Source organism: Erinaceus europaeus, chromosome 1 (genome assembly GCF_950295315.1).
Source record: "Erinaceus europaeus chromosome 1, mEriEur2.1, whole genome shotgun sequence".
Classification (NCBI taxonomy): Eukaryota; Metazoa; Chordata; class Mammalia; order Eulipotyphla; family Erinaceidae; genus Erinaceus; species Erinaceus europaeus.
This window is the reverse complement of record NC_080162.1, coordinates 78246629-78268900: the sequence shown is the minus strand read 5'-3', so window position 1 is coordinate 78268900 and position 22272 is coordinate 78246629. Positions and strand designations below refer to the sequence as shown.

The 22272-nt window shown below is 43.8% G+C and overlaps 1 protein-coding gene across 2 annotated transcripts in view; it reads right to left on the bottom strand.

Annotated features, from left to right (window-relative positions):
• The window catches only part of MMP24 (matrix metallopeptidase 24), a 63206-nt gene extending 43920 nt beyond the window's left edge, over positions 1-19286 (bottom strand). The window contains exon 1 of one of the 2 annotated variants that reach the window (XM_060188951.1): positions 19056-19286. In XM_060188951.1, coding sequence (XP_060044934.1) covers positions 19056-19271 — 216 coding nt within the window. In that variant the 5' untranslated portion in view covers positions 19272-19286. Of the gene's footprint in view, positions 1-18528; positions 18600-19055 lie in introns of those variants that run through there. The other variant, XM_060188957.1, reaches the window with a different exon arrangement.
• Between the last annotated feature and the right edge of the window lie 2986 nt (positions 19287-22272).

Sequence of the window (22272 nt, the reverse complement as noted above, 5' to 3'; positions counted from 1 at the left end):
CTTGTGAAGCAATCCCCTTCCCCGTCGGTGGGGAGCCGGGGGCTTAACCCCTGGGCTACCGCCTGGCCTCCTCCCTCTCAAATTTTTAAAAAATTAATTAATTAATTTGTTTATGAGAGGTATGGGAAGAGAGAGAAAGGACCAGACATCACTCTGGTACATATGCTGCTGGGGATGGAACTCAGGACCTCATGCTTGAGTCTAATCCTTTATCCACTGCGCCACCTCCCAGACCACACTCTCAAATTTCTTAGGAATAATCATAACCACTTACTATCAAGCTTTAGCTTAGGAAAATAGTTTCCTTACAGAGGATTCTGTATGCTTCCTGGTATCCAAAAGCAAAATCTGGGTATCCCGATGGTTCTCCCTTTGGTCAGTTCAAGTCAGCTGCGACTCCTCTGCAGATAATGCTCCTGGCCCCATGTGAGAGATGGCCATGACTACAGTCACTGCCAGGAATGTTTAAATGCCAAACACTTGGTGCTGGGAAATATCTATCTTTTCCCCCTTTTATTTGATAAGATAGAGAGAAATTGAGAGGGGAGGGTAGACAGATAGACAGACTAACCTGCAGCACTGCTTTGCCTCTAGTGACCCCTGCAGGTGGGGATTGGGGCTTGAACCTGAGTCTTTGAGTAGAGTAATGTATGTGCTTAACCAAGTATGCCATTACCTGTGACTTAAAAAAAAATCTTTCCAGTGGTCTGGGGGGCTGGTGCAGTGGATAAAGCACTAGACTCTCAAGCATGAGGACCTGAGTTCAATTCCCAGCAGCACATGTACCAGAGTGGTGTCTGGTTCTTTCTCTCTCTCCTATCTTTCTCATGAATAAATAAATAAAATCTTAAAAAAAAAAAATCTTCCCAGCCACCAAATTATGCTTCATTCTTAAACATCTTAAAAACATTATTTTGATCTGTAAGCTGCTTCAAGTCATCCCCCAAAGAGATGTGTTAGGAATAGAGACAAAGTCCCATCTGTGGACTCTTGTTAGTTCACTACAAATTCAACTTAGATGAATTGTGGCATTTGGGAAATGACTTCAGCTCTTTGAACAGATACTGCTGACAATCCAGTTAATCTTTCTTTCTTTCTTTCTTTTTTTTTTGTCACCTACCTCTCTAAACTAACACAACACAGGATTTAAGAATTTTCTCTCCTGTGGAGAGATAGCATAATGGTCATAAAAAAAACTTTCATGCTTGAGGCTTCAAAGTCTCAGGTTCAATTCTTTTTTTTTTTTGGCTTGTTCTTTTTAAATTTTTTATTATCTTTATTTTATTTACTGGATAGACACAGCCAGAAATCTATAGGGAAGGGGGTGATAGAGAGGGATAGACAGAGAGACACCTGCAACATTGCTTTACCACTTGAAACGTTTTTCTTCTGCAGGTGGGTACTGGAGGCTCGAACCCGGGTCCTTGCACATTGTCACATATGCGCTCAACCAGGTGCACCACCACCCGCTTCCTCAGGTTCAATTCTTCATACCACCATAAGCGAAGCTGGGCAGTGCTCTGGCGAAAAAGAAAAAGGAAGGAAGGAAGGAAGGAAGGAAGGAAGGAAGGAAGGAAGGAAGGAAGGAAGGAAGGAAGGAAGGAAGGAGGAAAGAAAGAAGGAAGAAAAGAGTTTTCTCTCCTCCCTCTTTAAGGTAAGAGAGATGAGGTCAGGCGATAGTGCAGCGCGTTAAGTGCATATGGCACGAAGCGCAAGGACCAGCGTAAGGATCCCGGTTGGAACCCCGGGCTCCCCACCTGCAGGGTGGGGTAGCTTCACTGCCACCTGCAGGGGAGTGGCTTCACAAGTGGTGAAGCAGGTCTGTAGGTGTCTATCTTTCTCTCCCCCTCTCTGTCTTCCCCTCCTCTCTCCATTTCTCTCTGTCCTATCCAACAACGACATCAATCACAACAATAATAATAACCACAACAACGATAAAAAACAACAAGCCTCCAAGAGCAGTGGATTCGTGGTGCAGGCACCCAGCCCCAGCAATAACCCTGGAGGGAAAAAAAATAAGGTAAGAGAGAGGGAACTGGGAGCTTTTGGCATAAAACCACTTTAGTCTTCTAGGGCTTTGGGGAATTGAAAGTGGCTCCTCCTCAGTAAAGTGCTGGCAACCTGGTTTAATCAGCAGGGTTTCTGTGACACTCAAGCAAGGAGCATCTCAGCCAGTCAGAAGTCATTATGAAGGTCACAGAGTCTACAGAACATCAGGACTTAGGTCCTAAGGATTCTGGTCCCGTGCAATGTTTTTGTAAGGACCAAATAGTGAACCAGATCAGCCTTCTCTAGGCTTTGTTGGAGACAACTGTCAGAGTTTAAAGGAAGACCCCTCAGAGGGGATAATGGGTATAAGGCACCAAAGTAAAGGACTGGGGCTGGGGGGGGGGGAGTCGGGTCCTAGTGCATGATGGTGGAGGAAGACATAGGCCTGGGGGTTCTAGTGTTTTGTAGAAAACTGAGAAATTGGAGGGAGTCGGGCTGTAGCGCAGCGGGTTAAGCGCAGGTGGCGCAAAGCACAAGGACCGGCATAAGGATCCCGGTTCGAACCCCGGCTCCCCATCTGCAGGGGAGTCGCTTCACAGGCGGTGAAGCAGGTCTGCAGGTGTCTGTCTTTCTCTACCCCTCTCTGTCTTCCCCTCCTCTCTCCATTTCTCTCTGTCCTATCCAACAACGACAACAACAATAATAACTACAACAATAAAACAACAAGGGCAACAAAAGGGAATAAATAAATAAAATAAATAAAAAAAAAGAAAACTGAGAAATTTTATACATGTACCAACAACTGTATTTACTGTAAACCATTAGTCCCCCCAATTAAAAAAAAAAGACTGGAAATGGGAGGGGAAGGGACTAGTTAAAGATTAAATGACACTTCTAAGTCAGAAAACTGGAGCACTGTGATTGGAGTTGCACGTATTTGTATATGTTCTAGTGCGCAGGAGGTTAAAGATTATGAATTTAGGGCTATTTCAGCTTTCACTGTTTAGCCTCCTTTCCATCATTCACTTGTTTTGTTCTGTGTTCCAGGAAACCCTCTGACTCCTTTAGGTAGAACAACTGTGGGAACAACTCTTCTACACTCCAACCACACCAATCAAAACATTCCCTGCCCTTTCACACTTCCAAGCTGTTCACACTGCCCACAAAGCACTTTCTCCTTATTCATGTCAGCAAACTCATCTTGAAAGATCTAGCTGAAAATGCTGCCTCCTTTGGCAAACCCTCCTTCACTCTCCATGGCAAAGTTAGTGGGGACCCTCTTCACTCCTCTGAGCTTTACTACACTACTGCTCAAAGCACAACTATCCCAGTGTGCTACAGCTGTTGCATGTGGGGGTTAGGTTGAGTTCTTGAGGATCCAAGATGGCACGATATTTATTTACTTTTCTCTTCTTTTAGGGTTTACTTATTTTTCTTTTTGAACATTTTTAATTTTTTATTTTATTTATTTATTATTGGATAGAGACAGAGAGGAATTGAGAAGGGTGGGGGAGGTAGAGAGGGAGAGAAACAGAGAGACACCTGCAGCCCTGCTTCACCTTTGTGGAGCTTTCCCCCTGCAGGTGGGGACCAGGGGCTGAAACCTGCATCCTTGAGCACTGTAATATGTGTGCTTAACCAGGTGCATTGCCACCTGGCCCCTAGGGTTTATTTTTTATTGACTCTATACAAGAGTGTTTCACATGAGACAGTGTGAGAGAGAAAAAAAGAAAGAAGTCAGATCACCACTCTGCACACAGTGACAGGGATCAAACTGGGAACCTCAAACATACGAGTCAGATGCTCTACCAGTTGATACCTTTCCCCAGCTCCCCTCACATTTATTAATTAATATTTTCCCTTTTGTTGTGCTTGTTTTATTGTTGTAGTTATTACTGTTGTCGTTGCTGTTGGATAGGACAGAGCAAAATGGAGAGGGGAGGGGAAGACAGAGAGGGGAGAGAAAGATAGACACCTGTAGACCTGCTTCACCACCTGTGAAGCGACTCCCCTGCAGGTGGGGAGCCGGGGACTCCGGGATCCTTACTCAGGTCCTTGTGCTTTGCGCCATGTGTGCTTAGCCCGCTCCGCTACCGCCCGACCCCCACATTTATTATTTTTTTTGTACCTGTTATAATATTTAACCTTGGGGGCTGGGCAGTGGCATACCAGTTAAGTGTACACATTACCATGTGCAAGGACCCAAATTTGAGCACCCTCTCCCAACCTGGGGGGGGGGGGGAGCTTCAAGATCTGTGAAGCAGAGCTGCAGATGTCTCTCTCTCTTTCTTCCTTTTCCTTCTCAATTTCTATCTTTCCTACAAAATTAAAAAAAATACTTAGCACAGTGCCTGGCAAAACAGACATTCACTGAATAAATGAATGAACAGTTAGTCTAAGAGATATTGTCTGGGCACCAAGGGGAGAGTTTTGTTTTGTGAAGGTTTAATGTAATATACATTAAAGCACCAGGCACAGTTCTTGTCATCTCTTAGAAGTTGAAAAAAAAAAGTTTGTTGAAATTCAATCGATTATGGTTTGACTTTTTTGCTTGAAGAGGTAATAGGTTCCATTGTCCTATCTGAAAAAAGATAAAATCCACTAAATGAGAAAAAAGAAAGCCCCATTCAATTTTCAACAGAGTGACCCATCTTTCATCTTTTTACACCTGGACCCATTAATCAATCACTAGTCACATTAGAAGTCCTTTATAGCTCATTTAACCAGCTCCAAGATGTCTATCACCTTTTAAGTGCTGAAAAGAGGTGTAAACGCAGAAGAAAGTGAGAAAAATCTCAGAGTGAGAGTAGGGACCAAAATAGATGAAGGAAAGGTGTGATTGGTTTGCCAGCCAGAGCGGGATTTTTTGGTTCCTGAGAAACCAAAGCTGAGATGTTCAGGAGTAGTGGCAGGCGAAGGGAGAGAGAAGAGAATAACGGGGAGGGGGGGGGGAAGTGGCCTAAAGAGAAAGAGAGTGGCAGACAGCAGAGGCGTTGGTGAGATGAGATGTGGAGTGGAGGCGGCAACAAACAGATCAACTGGCAGTGCCTGAGTGCGCTCAGAAAACAAGAGACTGGGGGTGGGGGGGGATCAGTTAGAAGAGTGTGGTCTCTGTGGTGCACAGAGGAGCATTACACGTGACTGTTTACAAAAGCCAAGTGGCTATGGATTTATAATGGTTGGCACAGAGGCTCAAAACCAAGACCAGTGCAAGAAATCATAGACGTATTTAAGAAGCAGGAAGTATCCTAATTAGAGTGACAATAGCAGCAATCATTTTTTTAAAAAAAATATTTATTTCCTTTTGTTGCCCTGTTGTTTTATTGTTGTAGTTCTTATTGTTGTTACTGATGTCGTTGGATAGGACAGAGAGAAATGGAGAGAGGAGGGGAAGACAGAGGGGGAGAGAAAGATAGACACCTACAGACCTGCTTCACCACCTGTGAAGCGACTCCCCTGCAGGTGGGGAGCCGGGGTCTTGAACCAGGATCCTTATGCTGGTCCTTGCACTTTGTGCCACGTGCGCTTAACCCGCTACACCACTGCTCGACTCCCAATCATTTTCTTATTATTAGAAAATTTAAAATGGTTTATAACAACAGCTACTATTATTCAAACACACACTACATAGCTCATGTTGTGCTAGGAACTGTAGAATGTAACCACCTCATGAAGTAGGACAGTATGATCCCTGTTTTGCAAATGAGGAAACAGGGATCGCATGACCCAAGGCAATTTATTCAGTTTCCTGATTGTTTACTTCCTTCAACTTTGTCATGTCATTAGCATGTGCCTCATGAAGTGTTTGTGATGATTAAATAACAGGAAGAGTAGTATTAAGTATTCAGTAAGAGATAACAATAATAATGATTGTTATTGTCCTTGTAGGTGGCAAAACAACTGAACATTTCTCTGTTCTGTAGATCCAACATGAAGACTCAGTGTGTAGTCCTTGTGTATCACAAGTAGTTGGCATTCTATCATCCAGGGAGTTTGTTAAAATTGGATAGGCCTGGAGGCCAGGTGGCAGCACATCTGGTTGAGCACACATGTTACCATGTGCAAGGACCTGGGTTCTATGTCCTGGTCCCCACCTGCAGGGAGAAAGCTTAAGAGAAAGTAGTAAAGAGAAAGCTTAAGAGAAAGTAGTAAAGCAGGTCTCTATCTATGTCTATCTCTTTCTCTCCTTCCATCCCTCCCTACCTCCCCTCCTTTTCTCAATTTCTGTCCTATCAATTTTAAATAAATAATTTTTTTAAAAAAAGAAACTGCAGAGCTGGGAGATAGTTCAGCAGGCAGAGTATACAGCTCATCATATGTGGGGCCCTGGGTTTGATTCCCAGCACCACATGGCAGCACCAAAAACAGCTCAAAAGTGAACTTCATGGATACTAGAGGACTGCTTTGGTGTCTCACCCTCTTCTGTCAGTCTGTCTGGCTCTTAATATGTAGAATAGAAAAACTAAGCCCAGGAGGTCATTCAGGGGGATTGTACTTGCACAGGTCTCTGGATCCAATTCTAGTGCCACATTAAAAAAAGAGGTGGTACACTGGATAGAGCACTGAACTCTCCAGCATGAGACCCCAAATTTGATCCCCAGCATCAAATATGTCAGAATCATGGACAGAATAGTCACTACAGAAGAGATCTAAAAGGCTGAGAAACACATGAAAAAATGCACCAAGTCTTTGATTGTCAGAGAAATGCAAATAAAGACAACAATGAGATACCACTTCACTCCTGTGAGAATGTCATACATCAGAAAAAGTAGCAGCAACAAATGCTGGAGAGGGTGTGGGGTCAAAAGAACCCTCCTGCACTGCTGGTGGGAATGTTAATTGGTCCAACCTCTGTGGAGAGCAGTCTGGAGAACTCTCAGAAGGCTAGAAATGGACTTTCCCTATGAATCTGCAATTCCTCTCCTGGAGATATATCCTAAGGAACCCAACACACCCATCCAAAAAGATCTCTGTATACCTATGTTCATAGCAGCACAATTTGTAATAGCCAAAACCTGGAAGCAGCCCAGGTGTCCAACAACAGATGAGTGGCTGAGCAAGTTGTGGTCTATATACACAATGGGATACTACTCAGCTATTAAAAATGGTGATTTCACCATTTTAAGACCATCTTGGAAGGAGCTTGAAGAAATTATGTTAAGTGAAATAAATCAGAAACAGAAGGATGACTATGGGATGATCTCACTCACAGGCAGAAGCTGAAAATCAAGATCAGAAGGGAAAACACTAAGCAGAACTTGGGCTGGAGTTGGTGTATTGCACCAAAGGAAAAGACTCTGGGGCGGATGGGTAGGGGAGGGTTCAGGTCCTGGAACATGATGGCAGAGGAGGACCTAGTGGGACTTGTATTGTTATGTGGGAAACTGGGAAATGATATGCATGTACAGACTATCGTATTTTACTGTTGACTATAAACCACTAATCCCCCAATAAAGAAATAAAATAAAATTAATGTCAGAATGTTCTACTGTTCTCTATTATTTCTTTCATTAATGAAAGACAAAACAAGTCAAAATGGAGAAAGTACACATTTCCAAACCTAAACCTACTAGACTCATCCTTCCTCATCTAGTTCCATGTTAAATCAGTTCTTCCAACTGGCCTGCTGGTAATCTCTTTCTGAAGATCTCAGCTTCTCTCTTTAGTTCACACTCCCACTTAATTGAGGTTGTATCTGAAAAGACAGGTCACTTGGGACCAAGATGCCACTAAATGCCAATATTAACAAGCTTTTCTCTTTCTAGTGAATGCTCATGGGCAATAACCTTATTTTTCTCAGAATGATTTTCTTCATCTGTTTAATAAAGTATAATAAGAATAAGTGCTAGGTGGTTGGGGGAGGTGGTTCAGTGTTAGAGTACAGGTCTTGCATATGTGAGGTCCTGTGTTCAACCTCTAGCACCACATAGCAGTGTGCAGGAGGAGGAAAAGGATTTTAAAAATATTTATTTATTTATTCCCTTTTGTTGCCCTAGTTGTTATATTGTTGCAGTTATTATTGTTGTTGTTATTGATGTTGTCGTTGCTGGATAAGACAGAGAGAAATGGAGAGAGGAGGAGAAGACAGAGAGGGGGAGAGAAAGATAGACACCTGCAGACCTGCTTCACCACCTGTGAAGCGACTCCCCTGCAGGTGGGGAGCTGGGGGCTTGAACCGGGATCCTTACGCCAGTCTTTGCACTTTGCACCATCTGCACTTAACCCACTGCACTACCGCCTGACTCCTGAAAAAGGATTTTTTATGGACTTAGAAGTATGTATGTTTTCTATGAACTGAAAGTCCCTCTCTCTCTCTCTCTCTCTCTCTCTCTCTCTCTCTCCCTCATTAAATTAAAAAATTAGGAGGTTTTGGTGAGATGATACACTATGTTAGGTAAAATAATGGCTCCAAAGATGTCCACCCTAAGCCTCCAACCCTGTGACTATGTTCCCTTATGTGACAAGAGACTTCACAGATGTGATTAACAATACTCAGTTATCCTAGATTTTCCAGAGGTCTCAGTCTAATCAGCAGGGACCTTATTAGAGGGAAGCGGAGGATTAGTCAGAAAAGATATAACAACTCTAATGTCTCAAAACGATGCCTTGACTGGATGGGCTAGGGGAGCCACAAACCAGGGGATGTGGGTAAAAGGGAAAAAGGCAAGGTACAGATTCTCCCTAAGGTTTCCAGAAGGAATGGAGCTCAGTCAGCACCTTGCTTTAAGTCCCCTAAATCCCATTTTGGGCTTCTGAACTTCAGGACTATAAGATAATATATTTAGTATTGTTGAGAGACACTATATTTGTGGCAGTTTGTTTCAATGGCAACCAGACACTAATATGCATAATGATTATGCAAAAAGCTTTCATGCCTGAGGCTCTAGGTCCCAAGTTCAATCCCACACACCATCATAAACCAGTTTATGGGGGTGAGGGAAGCATTTTGCAGGATCTGGCATTCTCCATTCTCTCAATGCTATGAACTGTTTTTATACTCCCAGTCTCCAACAATAGACTGACCATCACCTTTGGTCACTGCTGTCAAACCAAATCAAAGTGTTTCTCTGGTAATTCCTCAGAGACCAGGCCCATCGCTGTCAGTTCCCTCTTGTTCTATTAAAATTGTGTCCTGTCCTCTGTACAACCAAGGTCTTAGCCTTGCTCCTGAGTGAGTTATAATTAATTTCTAAATATGTCCAATTTGAAAGTTTAATCATTCAGGTAGCTAGAAAATGCAACAGTCAACGCTGCCTAGAGAAGAGAAAAATGAAACTGAGAGAGGGAGAAATGACATCCAAAAGCTGGAAGTGGAGTCTACCAACCCTGTCTTCTAGGAAAAGTTCTATCATGCTACATCCCCCACACTAGTTCTGATTTGCCTCCAAATACAGTCTTTCCCCCCACTTATAGTCATGAAGAAAGGGCCCTCGGGATCACCCACAATGCCCTGCTGAGTATCTTGACAACACCTTAATGGCACAGCGTTGCCTCTTGGCTGCCACCAGCTCTGGAGTGGGTGGCAAGTACACTAGCGGGAATTCCCTGGCGCTCTGCACGATGTCCTTGGCCCACTCCCAGAAGGCCACCACAAGCCAGACAATCACCATATTCTGGGAGATAGCACATTTGGGGTTTTGGGTCAGCACTAGAATGTCTGAGATTTCCAATTCTAAGGAGGCCTCCTCCCAAGGCCAAGAGTGTGGCCTTGCTTCAATTTACACTCCTTCAATTTATGCTCCTTTCCAGCACCTTCCTGCAAAGGTACCAGTTTTTTCTTTTCTTTTCTTTTTTGTCCTCAGGGTTTGACTTACTGATGAATTAAGAGAGAAAGAAGAGGTGGTCTGGGAGGTGGTGCAGTGGATAAAGCACTTGACTCTCAAGCATGAGGTCCAGACTTCAGTTATCGGCAGCACATGTACCAGAGTGATGTCTGGTTCTTTCTCTCTCTCCCCCTATCTTTCTCATAAATAAATAAAATCAAGAAAGAGAGGGAGAGAGAGAAAGAGGAGGGGGAGGGGGAGGAGGAGGAGGAAAACACAGGCCGTTGGTCAGGCCTCAGTTTTCCACTACAATAGGCAGATGGCTGAAGCAGATAACCTCTAAGTAATGCAGTTCTGTTATTTTAGTTTGTTGGGCTGAGTGTGAAGCTGATCTTCCGGATACCCGCTTTTCCCCTTTTATCTGACAGAACAAAGAGAAATTAAGAGGGAATTGAGGAGGGAGAGGGGGGATAGAAAGAGAGGGGCGGGGGGATATGGACCTGTAGCACTGCTTCACCATTTGTGAAGTTTCCCCCTGAAGGTGGAGTTTGGACCCTGGTTCTTGCACATGGTAATGTGTGCTCTACCAGGTGTGCCCATGTCCGGCTCCTGTTCACCATCAGTATTAAAATCCAAGTTCCTTAGTGTTGTCTTCAACAAGCTTCACACTCAGATGCTATGGATCATCTTCACCTTATCTTCTTTTCAAGTTGGTTTATTAGTGAAATGATTTATAAGACAGTTGTTGCCACATAGATACTTTTATTAGAAAGATCAATTTATTTATTTATTTATTTATTTGCCTCCAGGGTTATCACTGGGGCTCGGTGGCAGCACTATGAATCTACTGCTCCTGGAGGCTATTTTCCCCATTTTGTTGCCTTTGGTGTTGCCTTTGTTATGGCGGCTATTGCTATTGTTATAGCTGTTGTTGTTGTTGTTGGATAGGACAGCGAGAAATTGAGAGGAGAGGAAATAGAGAAGGGGAGAGAAACATAGACACCTGCAGACCTGCTTCACCGCTTGTGAAGTGACACACCCCCCCCCCCCCCCCCCGTAGGTGGGGAGCCGGGGGTTCGAACCTGTATCCATGGCGCTGGTCTTTATGCGCGCCATGTGCGCTTAACCCGCTGCGCTACCGCCCAGCCCCTTGGATGTAACTTCTTTTTTTTTTAAACATCCCCCCCATTTTATTGCCCTTGTTGTCGTTATTGTGGCCATTGATGTTGTTGGATAGGACGGAGAGAGACGGAGAGAGGAGGGGAGAATAGAGAGGGGGAGAGATAGACAGACACCTGCAGACCTGCTTCACCGCTTTTGAAGCGACTTCTCTGCAGGTGGGGAGCCGGAGGCTCCAACCAGGATCCTTAAGCCAGTCCTTGCGCTTGGCGCCACCTGCACTTAACCTGCTGCACTACCGCCCGACCCCCCTGGATGTACCTTCTTATCTCCCAATGGTAGATGTCTGCACATCATGGCCACCACCAATTTGTGAGTTCTCTTCCCCATTCTGTACTGGACCCCCAACACTCCCTCCTACCTCCTCTCCCGTCATATCTTCTATCTTGTGGGTCCTATTTTCTTTCTTTTAAATTATTTTATTATTATTATTATTGCCTCCAGAGTAATTGGTGGGGCTCGGTGCTGGCACTATGAATCCACTGCTCCTGGAGGCCATTTCTTCCTTTTTTTTTTTTTTATAGGCTAGGACAGAGAGAAATTGAGAGAGGAGGGGGAGATAGAGAAGGGCTTTATTGTTATTCTACATATAATTCAAATGGGTTAAAAACTGCCTTTTAAAATAAATGGTGGTGTGCAACTATACATTGTAATCACAACCTTGTAACATACTATCAATAACTAATAAAATCATTTTATTTCATTTTTAAAAAATATTTATTTTATTTATTTATTCCCTTTTGTTGCCCTTGTTGTTTTATTGTTGTAGTTATTATTGTTGTTGTCGTTGTTGGATAGGACAGAGAGAAATGGAGAGAGGAGGGGAAGTCAGAGAGGAGGAGAGAAAGATAGACACCTGCAGACCTGCTTCACCGCCTGTGAAGCGACTCCCCTGCAGGTGGGGAGCCGGGATTCGAACCGGGATCCTTATGCCGGTCCTTGTGCTTTGCACCACCTGCGCTTAACCTGCTGCGCTACAGCCCGACTCCCTTATTTCATTTTTTATTATTTTTATTTATTGGATAGAGACAGCCAGAAATTGAGAGGGAAGGGGGGCATAGGGAGGGAGAAAGACTGAGAGACACATGCAGCCCTGCTTTACCACTTGCAAAGCTTTCCCCTTGCAGGTGGGAACCTGGGGCTCGAACCTGGGTTCTTACACACTGTAACATGTGCACTCAACCAATTGTGCCACCACCCAACCCCTAATAAATACTAAAAATAAAATAAACACACAGGGGTAGGTAAAAGAGTTCACCTGTGAAGGTAGCTGCTGAGCCAGATGTATGACCCAGGTTTAAGCCTGGCTCCCTCCACACTGTGGGAAGCTGTGGTGCTGTGGTGTTCTGCCCTTTCTCCCTCTGTTTCTCTGCCTCTGTCTCTTTCTTCCTTCCTTCCTTTCTTTCTTTCTTTCTTTCTTTTTTAAAATTTATTTATTGGGGAATTAATATTTTACATTTGACAGTAAATACAATAGTCTCCACATGCATAACATTTCCCAGTTTTCTATATAACAATACAACCCCCACTAGGTCCTCTGTCATGCTTTTTGGACCTGTCTCTGTCACTTTCTATCTGAAAAAATCAGCTCAGAGCAGTGAAGCCCCCCAGAAAAGAAACAATAAATAAACAAACAAACAAAGCCATAAACAAATGTATGAAGAAAAACCAGGTAGACTTAAATGGAATCAAGTCCAAAGTCCAGAGGAACCAAATGGTTTGTTCCAAAATCTCTCAGTGGGGTAAAAGTGAGGGTAAGAATTTAGTACTTTTTAATTTTCTTTTAATTCATGACTTTTATCCACATACTGGTCCCTAAAACAGTTATGCAGACCCTTATAAGGTATGCTGAGAAAATTAAAAATACCCATGCAGGAGTCAGCACCCCAGACTCAGGAACAGGCCCCAATCCTCCCCTCCCCCAACACCTCTCTGAGCAGGTCAGGGCTCTGCTCAGAAACCTTTATTGGTGCACTTCAGCCTTTGGACAAAGGCCAGTTTTACAATCTGTTCCCAGCCCTTCTTTCCAACTTCTCCTTCACAGACACTCTTACTGGAAATAGCAAGTAACTCGATACTCTGGGCACATCAAATTATCCACTGTTTCCTAAACATACCATACACTTTTGAGGTGCCCTGGATCATGGTTTTCCTTTTCTTCGGTTCCACTCACCACTCTCTATCATGCCCCCTCAAAGTTAATCTTCAGTGTCAACCTTCCTCCTAAAACATCCTCAGACCTCCCCAGTCTCAGCTGGGAACTCTTCCCTGCTGGTGCTCCCCTGGACCTTGGTTATACCTCTAGCACGCATTCATTATTCTCCAAAAAAGTTATCGAGTTTTATGCGCCAAGTACTTCGGAAGGAAGCTAATTTTAAATGTTTTTCAGGTGTTTAGTATGCGGCAAGCACAGTGTTAATAACTTAGAAGGCTTTGGTTGCAGTCTATTAGAAATTGGTTTCTCTTATTTTTCAAAAAAGATTGATTTATTTTCACAGAGAGAGAGAAAGAGAGAGAGAAGAAAGAGAGACAGACACTAGGGCACTGCCAGCTTTGGCATATGGTGGTGCTGGGAACTGAACCTGGGCCCTGAGACATGCAATTCATATGCTGCAATGAATTAAATTATCTCCCCAGCCCTAGATTCCTCTTCTTTTGAGATCAAACTACACCATTTTATAAGGTTATACATTTCCTAAGAGTAAATTCTCTGGTTCCATTATAATTGACTTTCATTTGCTTTAAAATTACCTTTTTAAGGGACTGAAGTAGAACCATACCTGAAAGTAGAAAAGACCAGATAAAAGGCCATTACAATAATCAGGATAGGACAGGTTAGTGCAGAGCAGAAAGCATTAAGGTCAGGACCAGAAAGCCCAGCTTCTATTCCTAGCTTTACTATTTATTAGCTACCTGCAATTCCCTGGACCAGATCCGGACATGTCACACAATCTCTCTGAGTCTTTATTTGCTTACCTGTAAAATGAAGACAATATCTTTCCTTTCTACCTCATGGTATTGTTGCCAGGATCAAGTGGGGCCAAGCACACCAAAGCGTCTGAAAAGTTAAGAGGCTATTAAAATAACAGGAAAAAAAAAAAAAAACACCCAGTAATAATCAAAGAAAATGAATGAGAAATTCAGATGACTAGATTCTGGTTCAGTAAAAAGAAGAATTTCCTAACACTGTTTTTGTTTTTTTCCTTCCTAATAAGAAGATATGTTGGCAGCAACTATCCCATTGAAAGAAACTTGGAAATCTGACAATGCTTCTTAAAAAGCCTACCCCACCCCTAGATTCACTCAGGACTCTAACTTTCTTTGGCTATAGGTGTAAACTGAAGAATGTTCTCCAACTGCATGGAACAGATCTCTCAAAACTGGTGTTGAGGACAGGCGTGCCCTAGCATTACATCCAGAAATTGCAGTGTAGCACTCATGTGACCTGTGCTGACAGGCTTGTCTCTTTCTGACTGTACTGACCTTCCTCAGAATCAAACTGGAAACTAGAAGGGCCAAAGAACTATTTATGGGACCTTCTACTGAGCTAATAAGAGAAAGGTGCTTTAAATAAACCAAATGTAGGAAACCAATTAGAGGATCAGTGGTACCCCCAATGTGCAGAATATAAAAGAGAGACTCAAGAAAAAGAAGAAAATAGACTGAGTGAATATTTGCTTATTTTGTCTTTTAGTAATAAAAAATCAGAAACATTAAATCAAAAAACAAATATAGTAAAAATGCTTAAAACAAAGAATTCAGGAGACCTGGGGAAAATTCTGAAAAAAATAATCATCTGATACTCAGCTTAGTGTCCTTTGGCAACTGACTTATGCCAATTCAAGAAGCATTATGAAGCATTACAAGGCACACTATGTCTTTATTTGGTGATCTCTAAAGTAACAGTCATCTCTAAACTAGTCTTTACCATTGTATGTAACTACCACTACATTACAACCTACCCAATTGATTGTGAAAGAACTTAAGGGTAAAACTGTCAAACCATTGCCAAAAGGAGTAACTTCTAATTTCAATAAATTAATTAATAAATAATTAATTAATTAATCCCACCCCTAAGAAAGATTTTAGAAGGAACCTTGAGATGTGCACATCCCTGGGTTGTTATTTCAGACCCATGTAACATTTTGGCAACAAAGGGTAAAGAGTAGAATCATTGAACCTTTACCAAATATTTCACAAGAAGCAGTGAGAATTCGGGGCTGTAAAGTTTAAAAACATGAAGTCTTATGATTGATTTTGCTGTCTAACAACCATAACTTTTCCTCTCAAATAATGTTTAAGCATTAAAAAAAATTTAAATGGCAAAATGGCTTGCCTTCAATTAGAGAAACCAGAGACATAACCTTTAGAAGCAGAGATTTTACTGGTACTTCAAAAAGAAAATTTGCAGATGGGTAGGTGGAAGAACAGGAGACAAGTACAGAGAAATATGGCTCATTTGTTTAGGAAAGAAAAGGTATGTCTCAAATAAGAATACATCATATTAATGAACATAGGGAAAGGGAGCTTTCTGGTGAGCAGGTAAAATGGAGTTAGACTCTAGAGACCTTAAATAGACACAAAGAGGGAGTTGGTGGTAGTGCACTGGGTTAAGCACACATGATAGGAAGCACAAAGACCGGCATAAAGATCCCAGTCCAAGCTCCTGGCTCCGTACCTGCAGGTGGGTCACTTCACAAGCGGTCTTTCTCTCCCCCTGTCTGTCTCCCCCTCCTTTCTCAATTTCTCTCTGTCCTATCCAACAATAGCAACAATGACAATAGAAAAAAGATGGCCAGCGGATTCGTAGTGCAGGCACTGAACCCCAGCAATAACTCTGGAGGCCAAAAAAAAAAAAAAAAAAAGAGGAGATGGATGGTGGCATAGTTGGCTGAGTGCAAGTTACTCAGTCCCCACCTACTGAGAGGAAGTTTTTTGAGCTGTGAAACAGTGCTATAGGTCTCTCTCTCTCTCTCTCCCTCTCTAGCTCTCTTTTCCCTCTCAATCTCTGTCTCTAAGTAAATAATATTTTTAAAGAAGACAAAGAGATAGCTCAGTGGCACAACGGATAGCGCATTGGACTTCTAGTGACAAAAAAGATAAAGAGGAGGGGGGGAGGGGGTAGATAGCAAAGAGACTCTCATGCCTTAGGCTCTGAAGTTCAATCCCCAGTACCACCATAAGCCAGAGCTGAGCAGTGCTCTGGTAAAAATTAAATAATTAATTAATTAATGCAACATTTTTGTAAGATTTACTATCATATGATCCACCAATGCTCAGTAAAGGGAGCAAATTGTTAACAGAAATAGTGGACATAATCTCCCATCTATTTTTCAGAAAGTTTTGGACAATATATTAGACATCAACAATAGAGTGACTAGAGTAAAGAGTGATGTTTTTACCTAGGCCTGAAGACTCATGTAGAGATAAGGAAACAGTAGATGAAAGTATACAGTCATTTCTCTGAATGAAAGAAGGTTAAGAGTTCAAGGCCCCCCAAGAGACCGTGCTAGAACTTGTCTGATTTAAATTTTTTATAAGTGATCCAGAAGAAGTAGAGCCAAGTGAAAATTTTAAGGCTGCAGATCATATTAAGTCCTTTCAGGTAGGGAAATGCTCTGCTAGAAGGAAGGAGGGTGAGACAGAGAGAGCACACCGAGTGGGATGCAAAATGGCAGCTAAACGTCAATGTGGGGAAATGTAAGGCAGGATACTCTGATAAAAATAATCCATGTATAGGGTATTGTATTCCAGGCTATCAGTTTTAACCCAGGAATGGGATCAGGGCGCTACTGGAGACTTTCCTAAAGGTGGTGACCTAGAGTATTTGTTTCAGGAAGGTTGACAAAGGTAAATGTAGAAGCAAGAAGAGACCTGAAAACCAAAGAAGAAACTATGTCTGAGGACAATGGTCAGGTTTACATCCACTTAAGAATAAGGGCCCAAGAATATCTAGGAAAGAGCAATGAAAATGACCCAGGGGGGTGAATGTGGCTATTCTAGAAGTGGCCTATCATAAGAGGAAAAATTAAATGTGAAAAGTCAGGTGAGAGGTGAAATAATCCAAGTCTATAGAACTGATGATGAGCATAAGGGATAAGGAATGGGTACACACACAACCCCCTCTGCAAACTCTGACATACTCAAGAGACTAGCCTCCTCTTACAGTTTCAAACATGACAGAAATTAAAGGGTTTCAAAGATCACCTAGCCTTTTCTTTATCTTAGAAATGAGGGGGGCTGAGCAGTGGCATACCCAGTTAAGCGCACATATTACCATGTGCAAAGATGCAGGTTGGAGCTCCTGCTCCTCACCTGCAAGAGGGGTGCTTCACAAGTGATGAAGCAGGTCTGCAAGTGTTTATCTTTCTCCCTCTCTATCTCCCTTCCCCTCTTATTTTCTCTCTGTTCTATCAAGTATAATAGAGAGAAAAAATAAGGGGAAAACCGGTGGATTTGTAGTGCTGGTACCAAGCCCTAGTGATAACCCCAGTGGAAATAAAATTTAAAAAAAGAAAGAACAAAAAAGAGAAATGATAAAAGCAAGGCTAGATAAGGCAAAGAAATAACCCAAGGTCACAGAAGTTTCAGGGGCCAAGGTCAGATTTAAGCCCAGCCCAGATGTCCTAAATCTTAGACCAGGGTCTTTCCATATTTCCCTATGTACTCAGGAAGTCTAAGGCAACCCTACTTTTTATAGGGTAGGAAGTCATGAAAAACATTACTCAGATTTGAGCTAGAATTGAAAACACAAACAAGAGAGGGGAAATTTTTCACTGTCACCCCCACAATTATAAGGCCTTTGGAAGATTACTACCAACTGTGGCTAAAGAGACATTTTACACACACACACACACACACACACACACACACACACACACACAAACTACACACACAATACATATATATATATATATATAATTTTTAATCATGTATTGCTTTGAGAATCTGAAGAAATCCAGCATTCTCTTTTATAAGAAGACACATTTGCACATACAAACATAAGTCTACATAAAATTTCAGAGAATCCATGATTTCAAGCTCCATGCCCAACTAAACTTCTCTGTTATGACAGATTCCTGCTTCAAGACACTCCATCTCTTAGGATACTGAGGCAAGCTCCCTGATTTTCCTTAACAACACACCGCAGTTCCAACATCATAATTATAATTTCATGCTTTGAGTTTGAGAGGGACCACAGAAATTACACCAAGTTCACCTACCTCTTACTTCCCCATCTTGTGTAATACATAACAAAGTCATGGTTAAATATGCGGAGACTAGAGTCAGACTGGCTTGTGTTGAATCCCAACTCCCTAACTTACTAGCTTTTGTGACCTTGGATCAAGTTACTTTAGCTCCGCGAGTCTGTATCTGCATCTGTAAAATGGGTATAATAATCACAACTGTACTTACGAAAATTAAATGAGATAGTTCATATAGAGCATAGCACCAGGCCTGGTACAGTAAGTGCTCAGTAAATGCTAGCTGGCATCATTGTTATTGTTATACATGTGTCCATGCAGGTACTGTGCATGCATGCATCCAATCCCTTCCTGGAGCTTTTGCTTGCACATGCGGGTGATAAGCAGCTCACCGCTTCCAAAGCTGATCGAGCTGCTCCAATTATTACTAACTTCTTCCAAAATAGAGCCGAAATTTGCCTTTTAGCAACCCCTATCCCCACCCCTGCTGGCCCTACTTCTGCCCTGTACAGCTACACAGAGCAAGTCTAACCTCACTCCACGTGACAGCCCTTCAGCGACGAAGACAGTCCTTCCCTCGTACCCCCGCCCTCCCCCCTCCTCCCTTCTCCAGCTTGAACATCTCGGTTTCTTCTCCCAACCAACAACAGACTGGCTGCTCTTACTATTTACTCCAAGGCGTTGTATGGCTTCCCTCGCACATAGTCATACAGGACACACACACCCCACCGCCACAGCAGTCCCAACCCGCCCGCTGCCCCTGTCCGCGGTGCTGAAGCGGCGCCCGGCCCCAAGGGGCCCTGCGGCCCAAAGCAGCCCGGCCAGGCCCCCGGCCCTACCCCGCCCGGCGTCGCCCCCCGCCCCGCCCCGCCCCGCCCGGAGGCCCGCGCCCCGGCCCGGCCCCGCGCAGCAGCCCCACCTGCCCCGCGAAGGGCGCCTCCGCCTGGGCCGCCCGCGCCGCCACCACCGCCGCCGCCGCCGCCGCCGCCCGCGCGGCGCCCGGGAGGCAGCAGAGCGCGGGTAGCAGCAGCAGCAGCAGCCGCCGCCCGGGGGCCCGCCGGGAGCTCCAGCGCGGGGCCCGGCCGGGCAGCGGCTGCGGCCCCGGCTCGGCGCGGCCGCCCCAGCTCCTCCGCATCCCCGCGGCGGGGCCCGGCCGCCCGGCTGCGAAGGCGGCGGCGGCTCCGGCCGGGTCCTCCCGCTGCAGCCGCTGCGGAGCCGCCGAGTCACGGCACCGCGGACACGCGCCCGGCCCGCCTGTCTCCGCCGCCGTCTCGGCCGCCAGCGCGCCCCCGCCTCCGCGCGCCCCGCCCCGGCTGGGGGCGGCCGGGGGCGCGAGGGCAGCGCCCGGGCGGGACCTGCGGGGGTGGCGCGCCCGGCCTGCGCCTGGACAGCCGCGCTGCGGCGGGGTCGCGGAGGCCGACTGAGCCGCAGGGTGGAGGGTCTGAAGGCTGGCGCTGGAGAAGGGGGCGGTGGGTTGTCCCGAGGGTGGAGGAAGAGGCTAGTAAACAGGCGTGGAGAGAGAACCCACTCTGTGGCTTAGGAGGAGGGCGTCCAAGGTTCCAAGGCCAAGAATGAGTCCTGGATGCAGTGTCTGGGGGTAATGGTGCTATGAAGGTGTGTTCGGGTGTGTGTGTAGGGGGCGGTAAGAGTCAGCCTCTGAAGAACTGCCTCGGGGTAATTGCAAGGTTGGAGGAAAATGAGCTAAAGACACAATCCTGGAGAAGAGCTTCTGAGGGTTGATCTGGGCAGGGAAGATGAGAAACTAAGGAATAGACCCGGGGAGTGTTTCAGAGGGTCCCTGAGAAATGAAGGTGAAGCTCCTCCACACTCTCCCCAAGGAATGAGGTCAACCGTTAGGGAAGATCTTTTTAAATCATTTTATTGTGGAGGTGGGGTGGGGTCTGAACTGCTTACAGTAGTCAGTCACCTTTAACCCAGGCCAACCTATATTTATTGAGCAATGTATATCGGTATCTCTATATGGTCCCGGGCTGTGTGATTAAATATATATTCCCTGAAGTGTAAAGGTTTGCAGCTTGATGAGAAAACGTAAGTGCAAAGAAACACAGAGCAAAAAGGATCTGGGCAGGTGCTTCAGGGGCGGGAGGAGACTTGATGGAGGAGCCAGGCAAGGTGTTGTGGAGGGCATTGGACTCTAAGTAGACCTAGAAGGAAAAGCTGATTTAAACAATGGATTGGGAATGGAGGGTGTGTTGAATGTGGTTGGGGCACTAGATTACTTTCTGTAAAGCACAAGATTTCTGTAGGAAAGTGAGGGACACGGAATATCATGAATCGGAGCATAATGAATCTGAGGGAAATTGGATTGATAGTGATTGAAGTGGTTGTTGCTGTTGTTTTTTAACCAGAATGGTGTGTGGGAAACTATGCTTTATAATTGATTATTTGGTAATTTGGAGGTGTGGAAAGGAAGTAGAAGCCTTGGCTCTGCTCCATTTATGTAAAAGGATACTGATAAGACTGCATAAGGTCTCTATAAAGATGAAGTGTTTGCACTGAATAGATATTCCATGTTAATTTCCATCCAAATGCAACGGAAACCAAAGGAGGCAGCAACATTCATTGGGAAATGAGGTATAGGGAAATAACAATAACGTTAGTATCATTTTTGAATACCTACTATATATCAAGCCCTCATTTAACAATCACAAGTGAATGCTAGGGAATAAATAAATAAACCCAGTGTGATGCTATTGTTCCCCCCCCCCTTGATTTAGGACAAGACAATGGAGATTCTGACTAAACTTGCCAAATTTGCATAGTTTATAAGTAAAAAGCCGTATCAGTCTGACCTCAGGATCCATTTTTTTCTAAGATTAGGGGAAAAAGAGTTTGGGGTGATGACTAGTCCAGAAAGATTGGTGGTAGTGGTTTCCCAAAACTTTGAGTTGTCATGTGAAGAAACTAGAAATGACAGGGAGATTGGTTAGATTTACTGAGTCTGAGGTGACCACAAAATTCTTGAAATGGGTGTAGGAATGAGTTTAGAACAAGGAGGAGGATGAATATATTGGAAACCTCCAGGTCAAAACAATATTTGCAATTAAAAAAGAAAAGAGCAAAGGGTTGAGAGCCTTATATTGAAACACGCATATACTTTAGGATTTGAGACAAACAGCAAAAAAAAAAAAAAAAGTAATCATAAGTAATCATCAAGTGGCACACCTGACTGAGTGCATGAGCATATGTTGCCGTGCACAAAGACCTGGATTCAAGAGCCCTTCACCCCACTTGCAGTGGGAACACTTTGGGCAATGAAGCAGGTCTGCAAGTCTCTGTCTCTCTATCTCTCCTCCTCTCTATCACCTCAATTTCTCTCTGTCCTATCTAATAAGAAGAAAAAATGGATTCCAGGAGTGGTGGAATCATAGTGCCGGCACTGTGCCTCAGCAGTAAACCTGTGGCGATAAAAAATAAATGAAGAAAAAGGAGGAGGAGAAATGAAATGATTCAAAACATTTATAATGTGAGGAGTCTAAAGTATGTAGGAAAGTGGAAGGAAATACAGGGAGTTGGCAATGTAAGGAACTCAGATTCAAGGCTGAATCTACACCATTGACTTGAACAGCTCACAACATAGTAGGGAGATAGACACAAGCCAATCATTGTGGTTACATGGTAAGTTATGAGAGAGATGGGATTAAAGTATTGTGGAAATGTTCCTGACCAGACAACTGAAAAAAAGAAAGAAAAAAAAAAAAAGAAAAATGTTGAGGATAGAACAGTGGACTTTTCAAAGCTGGAAGATTTGGAAGAAGTTATATTCCAAGAGATAGTACATTCACAGAATGAAAGGAAATGGGATTGAAATTTTTTTAGTGATTGCTATTAATTTTAACTTTTAAAATGATGTTGCATTAGTATTGGTTTACATGATGGTATGTTTTAGGGATATAAGCCATGCATAGCTAGAAGTATAGATATAAATGCTATAAGAAAAAAGAAAAACATGCAAGTAGAGAGGAGAGGAAGACTATCAAGGGATGGCAGAAGGTAAAAAAAAAATGTAGAATTGCTTTTCTCACTATCTCTTAGCTTTGGAAAATACAGCCATTTTTTAATAAAATATTTTATGTTCACGGTTACTTAAATTGTTTTAAGGATCTGGGGAGATA